This window comes from Apodemus sylvaticus, chromosome 9, assembly GCF_947179515.1.
Source record: "Apodemus sylvaticus chromosome 9, mApoSyl1.1, whole genome shotgun sequence".
Taxonomy (NCBI): domain Eukaryota; kingdom Metazoa; phylum Chordata; class Mammalia; order Rodentia; family Muridae; genus Apodemus; species Apodemus sylvaticus.
In genome coordinates this window covers 46,002,551-46,018,225 of record NC_067480.1, presented here as the reverse complement: position 1 = coordinate 46,018,225, position 15,675 = coordinate 46,002,551, and the positions used below count along the sequence as shown (strand labels likewise).

Genomic DNA, 15,675 nt, shown 5'->3' with positions numbered 1-15,675 from the left:
GACATGAATAACCTTTTATCTTCAAAGAGGCATCATTAGGAACAACCACACAGTTGTCAATCCAGGCAACCCTGTAGCAGCCACAGACATCACTTGGCGTTAACTTGGCTTTCCCTTCACCGGCCGGTAGTTGGATTAGTGTGAACATGATCACTGAAGGAAATAGATATGCATTCCACGTTCAAAAGAACTTTCTTCTTATTAATATTTCCAAGAACATAAACTACCTTGCGCTTTTCACCTTTACCAAGGAGTGGATTCTTAAGCAGATATTTTCAATCAGCTCCTAAATCTGAGGCTACTCAGATGCAAACTGACAGTGGTAATTTCCTTTTGTAGCGAGGCTGTTTTATGTGTCACAAGTGTTCAATACATGTTTGATAGAAGTTTATAATGTGACTATGAAAGCCAACACCCCACACCAGAAGGCAGAGTGGTTCCCTGGCCGGGAACTGCCAATACTGTCATGTTGTATATTTATCTTTCTCACTTGGGGGACGGCACTGAAACAGCTCCATAATGAGGTTCTGCCTAGTGTCTGCAGGTCTTAGAGGACTTGCTGACTTATTTTATTTTAAAGTGGCAGACAAAAAAAAATTATGCATTATGGTATTTCTCCATCAACGTTTTTCATTGTGACTTTGGTCAAGGTTAATTCATCTTGACCTCAAATTGCAAAATGAATCAAGAATAACACCCCCAGCCTCATTTGATTCCACTTCTACAGTGAAGTGTACCTCAGGATTACCCAGGGAGGTTGAAAACTATATATATATGACCCGGATACCCACATGATGCAGTCTAAATGGGTGGAGCCTAAAGTTTTCTATAAGTTTTAATAAGTTCAGACAACATTCATGTTTTTACTTTTGGACATCTGAGAACCACCTTACTTGTAGCAGTTCATTTTAGGGACCTGAAGAAAAATGGGTTATCATGTTATTATTACCTTCATGTCCTCAGTGGCCTTTTGCTAAGTGAATATTTAAAAGATTGCAAGTCATTAGTTAAGTGTGTGATGAATGCACTAATTACCCAGGCATTAACCGAGATCACTCATTTCGTACAAACCTGAATCTGTTCTGCATTTATCAGAAAGTCCAAATTTAATGTTACCTATGAGTGAGATTTGATAGAAGGAAGAGAACCATTTTGCATGTTTCTTATCAAGAAACTTTAAACTAGGAAGCTAACATAATGGATCATCTCATTTATCCTCTTGTCTCTCAAGCAAGACCACAAGAACATGTTAATGTCCTGATCTGCCTAGTGTATATGCCATAACATTGTTGCATACAGCCTTCAATTGTCCTATTGTCAGCCAGTAGGAATTATTCTCTGTTCTCTGTGCTCTCTATTGTATTTTATAATTTTATTTTATTTTTATGTAGAACCATGAACTGATGGTTTCTGAATGCAATTATTTCTGAGTGGAAATATAAAGCTACTATTTGGGGCACTGTTACAATTCATGTTCTAGAAGGCTGCCATGAATAACCCCTGTACCTGCCTTAGCTCAGGTTATTCCATTCCATTTATCTTTTCTATTTGCCAATAGTTTCTTCTCATAAAACTGCAGTTCTGGGATTGAGAGGGCCAGAATCTACAAAATGATTTTATGTTTGAACATAGTCTTTGGAGTTATTCCCTGGGATTTAGATCTGTTCCCAGAGAACCTTTGTGTGTAAATATTAGGAGATTTTATGGGTAGCACATCATTAAAATTGTACAAGGATCCCAATATGTTTTTAATTATAATTCTTAGTTTTGGCACTAAAACTAAGAAATAAGATCATATCCCTGTTTTTTCAAACATCACTAATGTAATTCCGAATTGATCATAAGACATTTACAGGAACAACCACATTATATCATCAGTTAAACAAAACTTTTTAAAATAAAATCAGCGAAATGGTCTCATTGAAGAACAGATATGCTTTAAGCATACAAAAGTTTAAATTGATCAGATACTAAGGAGCTCAAGATAATAAGATCAAGGTCAGAATTTATTGATGATGTGACTCATCATTGTTGTATGTCATCCTCAATATTGCCTTGAAACGCAAACTCTTAACACTGGGACTCTTTAGAAGTGGGCAGCACCTGATGGCAGTGGGCAGAAATCCAGGGAAATGGGGTCCTAAGAACGATAAAACTACATACTGATAGAAACTCTGGAAAATTAGCTGGACCATTAGGAAAACCCATGTGGAAATGGATGTATATGGTGGGAAAGTTGGTTTGTGCTTTAACAAATGGAAGAAGAACCCAGGACTGAATAGTAGGATAGAGAGAAAGGAATCTAGACTCCGAAAAGCTGGCAAAAAAGCAACATTTTAAAAAAATTATTTATTTATTTATTTGTTTGTTTTTATTCGATATATTCTTTATTTACATTTCAAATGATTTCCTCTTTCCTGGATTCCCCCCTCCCCGAAAGTCCCATAAGCCCTCTTCCCTTCCCCTGTTCCCCAATCCACCCCTTCCCACTTCCCTGTATTTCCCTACACTGCTGCACTGAGCCTTTCCAGGACCAGGGGCCATTCCTTCCTTCTTCTTGGGCATCACTTGATATGTAAATTGTGTCTTGGGTATTCCAAGAAAAAAGAAACAATTTTGATGTTAGCATTAATTAATATTTCGTGAGAACTGCTATTAGCACACAAATGACTGATCTTGAGCCTTAATACTCTGTAATGATTGCTAATAAATTTTCCTACTGGTCAATGACAATGACCTAATACCACAAGTACTCTTACCCAATACCAAGTATTGTACTGAAGGGATGAGGAGACTCCCTCACAGAAAAGCTAAATAAGAAAATTCAAATTGGTGAGCTGTGGAGCCACAAGAGATAGGACCTTTCATCATTCTTTTAGAAGAAGCTAGGCCAAGGGTATCAACTTTTCTAAGCATAGACTTCTAGTGAGTGGCAAATCCAGGGTTTGAAACAAACTTTATATTTTAGTGGATCTTAGCCCATGAACTTCTAGGATGATTAATGAATTATTAAAAGCAGTAAAAAATTAGAACTCAGCAACGAGAGCAGGCTGTTTGGAGGAGCAAAACAGCCAGGTGCCAGCAGGGCTGACTCAATGTTCAGTTCTCCGCACAGTGTCTCCTTAACCAGGCAAAGCAAACCAAACCAAACCAACCAACCAATCAGCAACAATAACAACAGAACATGCACAAAGAGACTGTGTGGCTCTAGACAAAGATGGTTTGGACTCATTGTGAAGGAAGGGTCTTAAAGATAGGTAGGAGGTGGACAACAAGATAACAAATGGAATTTTGCCTACAATGGAGGATAAATAACTCATACTAAGGAAAAAGCAACATATAAGATTTATGTTTATAATGGTGGGAGGGAGACCATGTTGAATATGACTAACAAAGACCATGTTTATCTAGAAAGTGAATTCTGTGAATTTCTTTTCCAGCAATCATTCCGTCCAAGATTCCTTGGTGTTGCTGAGCAGTTGCATAATGAAGGTTTCAAGGTATACTCTCTTAGCTATTTTTAAAAACAAACAAACAAACAGATTTCATTTTGCATTGAAAATTGTCCGTACAATAAAATACTGCACAAACAGGAAACCTGACCTCTCAATTTGGAAAGTTTAATTAACTTGGTAATTCCAAAACTTCCCCAGTGGATTATTGGTAGTTAGTGATTGGTGGACGAGGGAGGAGAGTGTCATTTCCTTCAGTGTTATAGGTACTTTTCAGTTGTCCTGTCTCTTGTAACTAACATTCCACTCCCCATGCAGTGAGAACCTATATTAAATTCGGTGAATCACGCACAGAAGAAGACACGGAAATAGAAGGGCTCTCGTGAGAGTGAGGAAGATCGGAGAAAGGAATAGGGGTGAAAACAATTACAATTGGTTATATAAACCCATAAAACTATCAAACAATAAAAGTTAAAAAAAATAAACTTTGCATAGACTAAAATAACTAGAAAGGCTAGGTTTAACAAAAATGACTACAAACTCAATAGCCGCTGTCAGCTCAAATTCTGGGTAACTTTAGAGGAAACATAATTAGGATACTTACGCCAGTGTATTTCTGGATCGTTCCCTTTTCTTGATTCTGTGTGAGGTCATAGTTTCCAGCTGTTATAGTTACAGGCAAAGTGTCTTTGTAGCAAATTGCTCTGTACACAGCCTGATTCAGTAAAACAAGGTTATTTCCACAGCTCAGAGTGGGCCTATGATCATGGATTTTGTGACCTCATAAAAATAATTTAGCAGCAATGACTAATTCCTTTACAAATGCAGTTTCAACTCTTAAACGTTTAAATGAGACTCTTAAATGTTTCCTCACTGAAAATACTTACAAATATTTAAAGAATCTGCAACCCAAATTTTGAGTTCAAGTCACTACTGTTAGCACCATACTTCTTCCTATTGTAAGTGAGCCTCTGTCCCTTCGTTAACAAAGGTTCCTTCTTTGTAGTAACGGTGTTTTCTATTTTAAATGCAGCTTTTTGCCACAGAAGCTACATCAGACTGGCTAAATGCCAACAATGTCCCTGCCACCCCTGTGGCTTGGCCATCTCAGGAAGGACAGAATCCCAGCCTCTCTTCCATCAGAAAGTAAGAACTGAATATTCTGTTGTCTGAGTTGTTGGGAAAACAAAAGTCAAAACCAAAAGCTAAAGGAAAAGCAGAAGATTAATGGTGGGAGCTAGTCTACAGTATGAAGGTCTCATCTCACTTGCTCTCAAATCTTTTCAAAAGTAGGCTTAGTTAACAAATTTACAAAAGAACACATTTATGGGTGATAGGTTCATCTTCATTGAGTGTTATTACTATATGTATGCACCTGTGCACCTGTGCTAGAAAGCACCTCTCAGATCCTTCTGGTAAGATTGTTTGACACATACAAGTAAAACTACAAAGTATTTCATGCAGTGCTTACTATATGTATACATAGACTGTATGTATGTGTATATGTATGTTTGTTTGTATATATATGTGTGTGTGTGTGATTGATCATCTACATTTCACTGGAGTTGTGCATCAAAGGATTAGTCAATTTATTGAGCACTTGCTACATGGAGGAAACTAAAGTAAGCTTTTTGACGATGTTATCAATGAAATGGTGGCTCCTTAGGCCACATTGTCCCCTGATTTCTGTAAGGCACTCTGTTGTAGGCTTCAGAAACAGCAGTGAAACTATTTTCACAAAGATACATGGGATGAAGACACAATAGATTCTCCTATGTTACTCTCGGATGTTAGAGTTTACCCAATAACTATAACATTTTAAATCCTATGCACTTTGGTATTTATTAAAAGTCAAGAAAACATTTTGCAATGAATCAAAAAATGGCAATATGTACAGACCTTAGAAGCCCTCCACCGATGCTATGAGTCCCTTGCTTAGAGTTTGTAAAGTGAGTCCAGTTCTGCTCTGTGCTTTTGACATTTGAACATCTCATCAGTCCAACAACAGAATGTGACACAGGTTAATTCACAACCAGGTATGCTCATGCTTTAGCTGGCCAGGTAGTGGGAATCCGGTAGAGGGGGAGATGCAGTCATCAGGTGGGAGCCTAGAGGTAGCTGGGTTTTCAATGCTGGAGGGATCACCTCTTTCTAAAGACAAGGTGATTGTCTATCAGATTGTCAATTCTTGCTATATTGGGCAGTGTTTTCAAGAGAAAACGAGTTTTGAATCCTGTCAGACTTTTACCAGAGTTCCTTCATAAACAAAATATAAATTATAATAATTCCCTGATGGGTGCAACCTGAATATCTGTGTAAAAGTAGAAAAGAGTGGGCAGTAGTCTGCTCAGTGTGGCACTGGTTTAAATGGGAGAGAGAGAGAGAGAGAGAGAGAGAGAGAGAGAGAGAGAGAGAGAGAGAGAGAGAGAGAGAGAGAGAGAGAGAGAGAGAGAGAGAGAGAGAGAGAGAGAGAGAGAGAGAGAGAGAGAGATATTTGTGTTCACAATTTTGAAGCTAACTATAAAGTAGGTGTTGTCAACTGTAGGTTTTTATATCTTTTTTTCTTTTAGGTTGATAAGAGATGGAAGCATTGACCTAGTGATTAACCTCCCCAATAACAACACCAAATTTGTCCATGATAATTATGTGATTCGGAGAACAGCTGTGGACAGTGGAATTGCTCTCCTCACCAATTTCCAGGTGTGTTTCTTCCTTTATATACAAGCCATGATCAGGTTTTACTTCTGGGTCTCATTCAAGAGTGTTAACTCCTTGAATAGCTCTCTCTCTCTCTCTCTCTCTCTCTCTCTCTCTCTCTCTCTCTCTCTCAGAGCAGAGATGGATTTTTATTATACTTTAAAACAATGGTGTTAATATCATAGATCACTACCTCACTGAAAAAGTTAGAGATAATCAAAAGTCAGGAATAGGAGTGGTTCTTTGATCATCCATTCAATTAACCCATGAATACAAAAAATACATAGTATAATATGGAATGAAGATTGGAAGTGTTGTCTCCCTGTCTCCAAGTGAAAGCCACTGCAGGAAAGCAATAGTTTATTGATTAAAGATACAGCTATAATACATATGCTTTTCCACATTACACCACATACAAAGGATTGTATGAAAGCTCACTCAATTTTATTTGACTATGAGCTACCAGAATTATCACAGAAAGAACCACTTATCTGAGATTCACTAATGATCTGTGAATCATATTTTTGGCCTAAGTAGGTTTTAGCTCTCATTGGGGGTAGGGTAAGTTTACTCATGCTGAAGTCTGAACTCTGAAAAAAAGCAACATCACATCTTTCATTCCATACCCCTTTGAAAATTGGGAGAAGAACTTGTGACTTTTCACTCCTGATTCATCCTGCATTCACTTTCATCTCTTGTAGGTTGCTAACATTCTTGACATTTTCTTTCAGGTGACCAAACTTTTTGCTGAAGCTGTGCAGAAATCTCGCACTGTGGACTCCAAGAGTCTGTTCCACTACAGGCAGTACAGTGCTGGAAAGGCAGCATAAAGCAATCTGCTGGTCTGGTGAAGTCATCCTTGAGTCAGCATGAGCCACACTGCATCAAAGGGACTAGTCCAAGTCTATCTCCAGAAATGGATGTTGTTGCCAAACTTTATTTTGCATTCCTCTGTTCTTAGTAGTCTGTATCTTTAACCACTAAATTGTTGTCAGTCACTGTTTCAAAACCATCAGGTTCTTCCCAAGCCACTTGTTCTTCACAAGGAATTCAGTCATTCGCACATTATCTTTTGTAGACTGACTTAACATCTCATGGTGCTGGTTAATAACAATTGAAGTAAAAAAGCTGCTGCCCTATCTCCTGAATTCAATACTCTAAACATACTCTAGTTTTAAAGTAACTTCTGTCATACCCAGAGTCCATGAACAGGGCAGATTACCATGAAATTTTGTTAAAATAAAATATGAATTTAATTTATGAATGGCATCATGATGTTTGTGTATTATTATTTTTGGCAATTATTCTCACTTATTTAGTCAATCTAGAAAGAGCATTTCTTTCCATGAAATACCATGTGAAATTGGATTTCTTTGATAGATCCTTGCTTAAGGTTTTAGAGGATGTCGACAGATGGCAGAGAACACAGAAATGGTTATATTCTTGATATTCTTGTTGGATTTTAATATAAGACAAGTGAAATGTATAGACTCATGACATTCACCTTCTGCTCAAATTTTGGAACACTTTAGAAGTTCCTGTTCATTTTGTATGATGGATTCTGGCAATAGCCTGATTCTTACTTTGCTTTGCATGCCACACATATTATGCATAGGGCCCCCATTCCTTTACAAGCAAGATTTTTTCCACCTTTCAAGGTAGCCTTTGTTTAAGTGTTTTGGTTATTACAGTACTTTAAATGTGAACTTTTAAATAAATACTCTTAAGTGAAAATGCAGTTGAACTTTTTATTTAACAACATAAAATATAATAAGTTCATATAAAAACCAACACTTTGAAGTCGAGCAAGGTGAATCAACAGAAGGACAAGATTCCCTGGAGGAGGCACAAGATTCAGAGATACACTTGTGCAATATATGTCGAGGACCTGGTGCAGACCTGTGTCTGCTCTGCACTTGGTAATCTAGTCTCTGAGTTTTGCTCAGTTAAGTTAGAGCACCTTATTCTCCTGATGTCCTCCACCCCCTCTGACTCTTACATTTTTTTTCTACCTCCTGTTCTGTGGAGATTCATGAGCCCTGAAGTGGGGAGATTTGATAAAGAAATCTCATTTAGAGCTGTGTTTTACAAGGCTTCTCTCTCTGCACAATGTCTGTCTCTGTATTGGTTCCCATCTGATGTATGGGGAAACTTCTCTGATGATGCCTGAGAAAGGCACTGATCTATAGAAGTAGAGCAGAACATCATTAGGAGTCATCTTATTATTATTTTTTAGGCCATTAATAATTGGGTTTATCCTAGGACTCTGGGCTGTGACGTTTCTGGTTCTTGATCCGCCAAGCTGTATCCAGTGTTGGTAACATTTCATGAAGTAGTCCTTAAGTCAAATCAGACATGTTGGTTACTCCCACAAGCCTTATACTACCATTTCTCTACCACATTGCCCAGGAAGGGCAGCATTTTAGACCAAAGGCTTTGTGGCTGGGTTAATGTCTATGTTTCCTTTATGGGGGAGGGTAGTCTGCAGAGTACTTTCCCTTATCAAAGACACTAGAACATAGGGATAAATGTTTTATATAGGTACCAGCTCAACGTCTCTTTGTTCAATGAATTAGGTGGGTATTGTTCATCAATGGAGGTTTTCTCTCAGTTTATAGAGAGTAACCTATTGTCTTGACATCAGCCTGGTTTGTTTGGGGGATTTCCAAGGGACCTATTTGAACAACAACTCAATTGCCTGTAACCTAGTCCTAGTAATGGAAACTTCACTTCATTTTCTGACAAGAGATAACTAGTTTAGGTTTGGTCATTATTTGGAGACTTCCTTAGGATCACCTTCATATATTTTAGTAAGTTTTCATATCACCCCTCAAATTCTCATTTATCTTCGTCTCTCTCCACCTTATCCTTCCATTCTGTACAAAAAATACAATCCATTTCCTTCTCCCAGGGAGATCCATGTGTTCCTGCCTAGTTCCTTCCTCTATAGCTAACCACCCTAAATTGTAGCTTGGTTGTCATTTACTTAGTGGATAATATCTAGATATAAGAGGGCATTTATCTTAATGGGCCCATTGTGTAAATGCACTACATTTTCTTTATCCATTCTTCTGCTGTGAGGAATCTAGATTGTTTTAAATTCCTAGCTACTGTTCATAGAGCAGCCATGAACATGGGACCAAGTATTCTTATTGTAGAGTGAAATATCCTTTGGGTATATCACCTCAAGAGGTATATCTGGATCTTCAGTTAGTTGGATTTTTGTCTTTATGAGGAACTACTATATTGATTGTTAGAGTGGCAGTACAAGTTTGCACTCCCACCAACAATACATCAGTTTTACCCTTACTCCTCATCCTCTCCAACATGAAATATTGCTTGTGTTATTGATTTTAGCATTCTGATTTGTACAAGATGAAATCTCAGAGCAGTTTTGTTTAACATTTCCCTAATGATGTTGACCATTTCTTTAAATATTTCTTGGCCATTTGAATTTCCTCTACTGAGAATTCTGTTTAGATCTGTACTCATTCTAAAAATTGGATTTTTTTGATAACTAGATTCTTGGGTTCTTTATATATTTCAGATATTAGTCCTTTATTAGATGTGAATAAGTAATGGAAACATTCTTATAATTCCTAGTGAAATATAAGTAATCACTGAAAATATCCCAGGCAAAAAAGCTCAGGGTCAGATGATTTTTAGCACAGAATTTGATGAGATTTTTCAAAGGAGTGTTAACGCCAACATTACTGAAAATATTCCACAAGACACACAAGAAACATTGCCCAACATTTTTTTTAATGAGGCCACAATTATCCTAATACCAAAACTACATAAAGACTCACAAAAGAGAATTACAGATAATTTTCCCTTATGAACATAGATGCAAAAATAAACAATAAAATATTTGCAAACTAAATCCAAGAATATATCAGAAAGATCATCCACCATGACCAAGGAAGATTCATCTTAGAGATGCAGTGATGATTCAACATATGAAGGTCAGTAAATGCAACTACCATATAAGCAAACTGAAAGAAAACTCATATGAGCATATCATTAGATGCATAAAAAGCCTTTGTCAAAATTCAACAACCCTTCATGATAAAATTCCTAGAGAGATTAGGGATGGAAAGGGACATCCTAAACATACCTAAACATAATTAAATTAGTTTACAAAAGCTAGTTGAATTTGCGAAGATCCAAATCAAACATACACATAACCACATAAGCATACTATGAATTTCATATTGATACTTAGAGCAAGACATGGAAGGGTAATGGTTATAACTAAAGATTATTTTATTACAGCTATGTTTGTAACCTGTATGAAGTCGTTTCAAAAGCTAAGCAAGGGTATCCTGACTCCAACTTCTTTTTATCATAGAAATAATATATTTTTGTATGTCTAAGTTAGTAAATAAAGAATTCAACTAGTCTTATCCATGGTGCTGAAAATTACATCACATTATTTGCTGTTGACTTTCTGTTTTCAGATGTCTTTTAAAAATAAGATTTAAATGCAAATAAATATTGCATTTACAATATTTAGTTGGAAGAAAAAATGCAAGGAAGTAGAGACTCTTGTGTTCAGATTTAGCAACAATTTTCTTCTTGTACAGATTGATTCTTTCATATAAACAAGTTAACACATTTTTAGATCTGTGGGTTTGCTGTACATCACAAGTGCAGTTGACACAGTGACAACAGTCATATTGCTGAACAGTAAACTGAAGTGATATTTCCATATTAAGAATATAATAGCTCTTGAAAAGGATAGATTCTCTGTGTGGGGAGGGAGTATAGCCAGCTTGTGAGAGGAAAAGGAATAAAGAATAGTCCATTTATAGATTTGGAATTTTAAAGCTTTGGAAAGGAAAGAGGAATATTTTTAAAGTACTTTTGTGAAAATTTCCTGGTAGGCAGAATTCCTGATGGAAACTTTTAAAAACAGCTCCAACAGTCATTTGTCTCCACAGCTGCAGGTACTTGAACCTCAGCTTCTACAGTGTCCACGGCCTCTCGAACAATGAAAGTGGAAATTATCAGAGAAACAAAACCATGTCTGAATGCAGTTAAGTGCTCTGTAATTACACACCAGAGTTACCATTTGGCTGCTGGTGCGGCCCCCTGCAGGCACACGTGCCTTACATGCTCTTGCACACCCAATCATATCCACAAAGACCTTTCATTAGGGATTATTTGAGACACCCTTAACTGGAAAAAGACCGGCTCGACTTTATTTCTCTCTTCTATTACTGTTTCTTTCTCCCTTTGTTCTTATATATAAAATTTCTATTTTTCCTTAATAAATATCACTTTGCTGTTCTGTCAGACATGTGGCGATTGGTGAGTGTGAAGTTAATGTAGCAGGAGGGAGCATGTCTGTGCCCTTCTAACTGGCTCCCTGAGTTCCATGAAAAATTGAAAATAATTGTCTCACAGTCTTCTCTCTTGCATAATGGAGGGTGCAAAGGCTGCAGAAAGAACTTAAGTACCTGCAGCTGTTGAGATCAAGACAGCGATAGGAAAATAAAAACCCTCAGTGAGTCAAAATTAGTACCATTTGTGCTTGCTTTTTATTGCTTAAAGACCATATTTAGGTCTTCACAATTTTTGTTTTGTAAAGAATTTATATCTACACGGAAAATGATCAATCCCTCTCCAAAATAAAACAAACAAATCAGGCTTTTCCAGCAATAGTAAAGACCCATTTTTCTAGAAGCTGCCAGCTTACCAAATTATTTCCTTTTAAGGTTTTGCTTAGAACAGACCCATAGACTACCAGGAGGAGCTTTCGCTCATCAAATAATGTACATATCCTACTGGAAGAGCAGTCAATGATGCTTATGTCTTCCGAAGGCACTTCCCCATGGGATATCATCAAGTCATCAAGTTGCAGAAATGGGGAGAGAGAATCCAAGTATAGATAAAGCTATGAAGGGGAGGAATAACTTGAAAATTTTACTTGGTTTCATTATTAAGGAATATATCCTATTATCTAGTGCCCAGTAAATATTTTCCATTTTGATATTTAAAAACCTACTGAAATCTATTTTCATTTTCTTAAAGACTCATGTGTGTGTATGTGTGTGTTTGTGTATGCATGTGTGTGTGTGTGTGTGTGTGTGTGTGTGTATGTATGTGCCATATGAATACAGTTGTCCATAGATGCCACATGAAAGTGTTGGAGCTAATGGAGTTACAAGAGGTTGTGAGCCAGTTGATGTAGGTGCTGGGAGCTGACAGAGAGTCCTAAGGAAGAGAACCAAGTGTTCTTTTTTTCTTTTTCTTTTTTTTCTTTTCTATATTCTTTGTTTACATTCTAAATGATTTCCCCTTTCCCAGTTCCCCACTCCCCATATGTCCCATAAGCCTTCTTCTCTCCACCCATTCTCCAATCACCTCCCTTCTTTTTCTCTGTCCTGGTACTCCCCTACAATGCTAGATCAAGACTTTCCAGGATCAGGGCCTTCTCCTTACTTTTTCATTGGATTCATTTGTTATGCTAATTGTGTCTTTGGTATTCAGAGCTTCTGGGCTAATTAATATCCATTTATCAGTGTTGGTATTCCATGTGTATTCTTTTGTGATTGGGTTACCTCACTTAGGATGATATTTTCCAGTTCCAACCATTTGCCTAAAAATTTCATGAATTCATTGTTTTTAATTGCTGAGTAGTATTCCACTGTGTGAATATACCACACTTTCTGTATCCATTCCTCCACTGAGGGACATCAGGGTTCTTTACGGCTTCTGGCTATTATAAATAAGGATGCTATGAACATAGTGGAGCATGCGTCCTTATTACATGCTGGGGAATCCTCTGGGTATATGCCCAGGAGAGGTATAGCAGAGTCCTCCGGAAGTGTCATGTCCAGTTTTCTGAGGAACCGCCAGACTGATTTCCATAGTGGTTGTACCATCTTGCAATCCCACCAGCAGTGGAGGAGTGTTCCTCTTTCTCCACATCCTCACCAACACCTGCTGTCTCCTGAGTTTTTGACCTTAGCCATTCTGACTGGTGTGAGGTGAAATCTCAGGGTTGTTTTTATTTGCATTTCCCTAATGACTAATAATGTTGAGCATTTCTTAAGGTGCTTCTCAGCCATCCGAATTTCTTCAGGTGAAAATTCTTTGTTTAGCTCTGTACCCCATTTTTAATAGGGTTATTTGGTTCCCTGGGGTCTAACCTCTTGAGTTCTTTGTATATATTGAATAGTAGCCCTCTATCGGATGTAGGGTTGGTGAAGATCTTTTCCCATGTTTTTGGTTGCTGTTTTGTCCTTTTGATAGTGTCCTTTGCCTTACAGAAACTTTGTAATTTTATGAGGTCCCATTTGTCAATTCTTGATCTTAGAGCATAAGCTATTGGTGTTCTGTTCAGGAACTTTTCCCCTGTGCCCATGTCCTCAAGGGTTTTCCCCAGTTTCATTTCTATTAGTTTCAGTGTGTCTGGTTTTACATGGAGGTCCTTGATCCACTTGGAGCTGAGCTTAGTACAAGAAGATAAGAATGAATCAATTCGCATTCTTCTGCATGCTGACCTCCAGTTGAACCAGCACCATTTGTTGAAAAGGCTATCTTTTTTCCACTGGATGTTTTCTGCTCCTCTGTCAATGATCAAATCCAAAAGAAGTTAACCAATCAAATATAAAAAATAACATCAAAAATGACAGGAAACAAGTGTTCTTAATCACTAATCTCTTGCCTGCCTTCTCCTAGAAATTCCACTTGCAAAATTTCCCCCACTTTCTATATAATATATTGAAAGCTGAAAAATGGCAAGATTGTCATGCCTGAACTTTAACAGGAAAATCCTAGTTAAGCATTTTCCATATGACTTTGCAAATTTTTTAATAGAATATTGCAACATAAATTTATATGAAATAATTTGAACTGTAAGATTTACTAAACCTCTCTTTCAGAGGATTTGCATATGGATCCTTTCAAAAACTGCTCTCAATAATATGTAGTGCCATTTTGTCATGTTATTCTCTTGTTTTGGTACATGTTCTTTTCTAGTCTCAAATTAAAATATTGAAGAAGCTTTCAGGGCAAAGATATTTCTCTGGGTAAAATGTGAACATGTAGGAGTTAACAGAGAAGTAAAAGAAAAGCCATGAGGTTTAAGTGTTTCATATAAAGTAAGCTCAAATTTTATTTACTGGATCAGAATGAAATAAACAGCACTAACTTGAGTCTCAGCATCAGGGAAGCCTTCCAGAGCAAGCAATCATCTTGTGCTCAATCTTTTATTACCTGCCCCGGGCCCTCTGCAAAGTACTGTTAGTTTCAGAGGTCCCTCACTAATCCTAATGCCTAGATCTGTTGAAATCTGGATTTGCTAGGGCCCGGGTACTTAATGAAAACAGACTGCCTTCTCTGGAATGGTCCCTGGCTTACCATATTGTGTTTTGCTATCTTAAGTACTGGGGAGCTGATGTAAATGAGATATTCTCAGACATATGTGAGCACTTAAATCCTTTGATTACTAGTTTTGGTACTAGTGTTAATGTTACAGGTTTAGTTTTAAGCAGTGCTAATTTTCTTTGATCCAGTAAGGTGAATCTCACAGTGATTTTAGATCAGTTTTAACAACCTTTTTCTTCAATCTATAGCCAAGAAAACAATAATGAAATGCTGGTAGTTATTGTGAAAGAATAGAAAATACAGCCTAACTCCAGCCTTCTAAGGAACCCCAAACACTTTATATTCCAGAGCCTGCTCTTTGTGTTCTTTGTTAGAAACTAGGTAAATGGTCACATTCTAGAGCCCATCCTTTGATCAGAGCTAGACAAAAAGGCCTTGAATAGGTGATCCTGGCCCCACAAGGTAACTAGAAATGAGCTAAGCTTATTTACTGCTAGAGTTGAGACGGAGGGTTGAGACCGAGGAGGTCTGGAGGAAGCTTTAGACCCTGGAGAGAGCTAAATAAGGCTCTCTTCCATCTGTAAACAGCAAGTCAGTAATGGTGGAAGCCATGTTTTGCTGAAATCTGCTTTATCTGGTCCCTGCAATGTGTGCAAGGACACTTGGTATCTGTGTCCCTCTTAGGGGCAAATTGTGTGATTTTCCTTGCTCAGTGTTCTTGAATTTAGAGGCCTTAACTGTGGCAGGGTCAGGCTGTCTATGTGGTGTTGTTTTGTTTCGTGTTTTGTGTTATTGGACTTAGACGGATGATATTATTTGGACTTTAGACTGACTTACAGCAACTCTCTTTGTGGCGCTAAAATCAGGTCATGTGACTCAAGTGCACCAACTTAGAACAAAAGGAGAGACAAAATACTTGGACTCTGACACTCTCTGGTGGGGAAAATAAGCCTTGACAAGACGCTCGATGTGGCAGGTGTGAGTATTCTGGTACATTAAGTTGGTACAGATGGTTTATTTCTTTTATTTTAAATTGTTTAAATTATTATGATCAATGTGATGGTAAACTTTGTGGTTATATTGTTGTTCTGGGAGAGAGGTCAAAATAAGGGAGACTTCCAGAAGACTAGATTTTAAAATATTACATGAAAAATCTGTCTTTGTAATACTAAAATCTTGTTTTGAGATT

The 15,675-nt window shown here is 37.4% G+C and overlaps 1 protein-coding gene across 1 annotated transcript in view; it reads left to right on the top strand.

Moving 5' to 3' along the window:
- Positions 1-7,801, top strand: part of Cps1 (carbamoyl-phosphate synthase 1) — a 107,918-nt gene extending 100,117 nt beyond the window's left edge. Inside the window, exons 35-38 of the mRNA XM_052192551.1 lie at positions 3,441-3,500; positions 4,486-4,598; positions 6,023-6,152; positions 6,881-7,801. Coding sequence (XP_052048511.1) covers positions 3,441-3,500; positions 4,486-4,598; positions 6,023-6,152; positions 6,881-6,979 — 402 coding nt within the window. The 3' untranslated portion in view covers positions 6,980-7,801. The remainder of the gene's footprint in view (positions 1-3,440; positions 3,501-4,485; positions 4,599-6,022; positions 6,153-6,880) is intronic.
- The last annotated feature ends 7,874 nt before the right edge of the window (positions 7,802-15,675 follow it).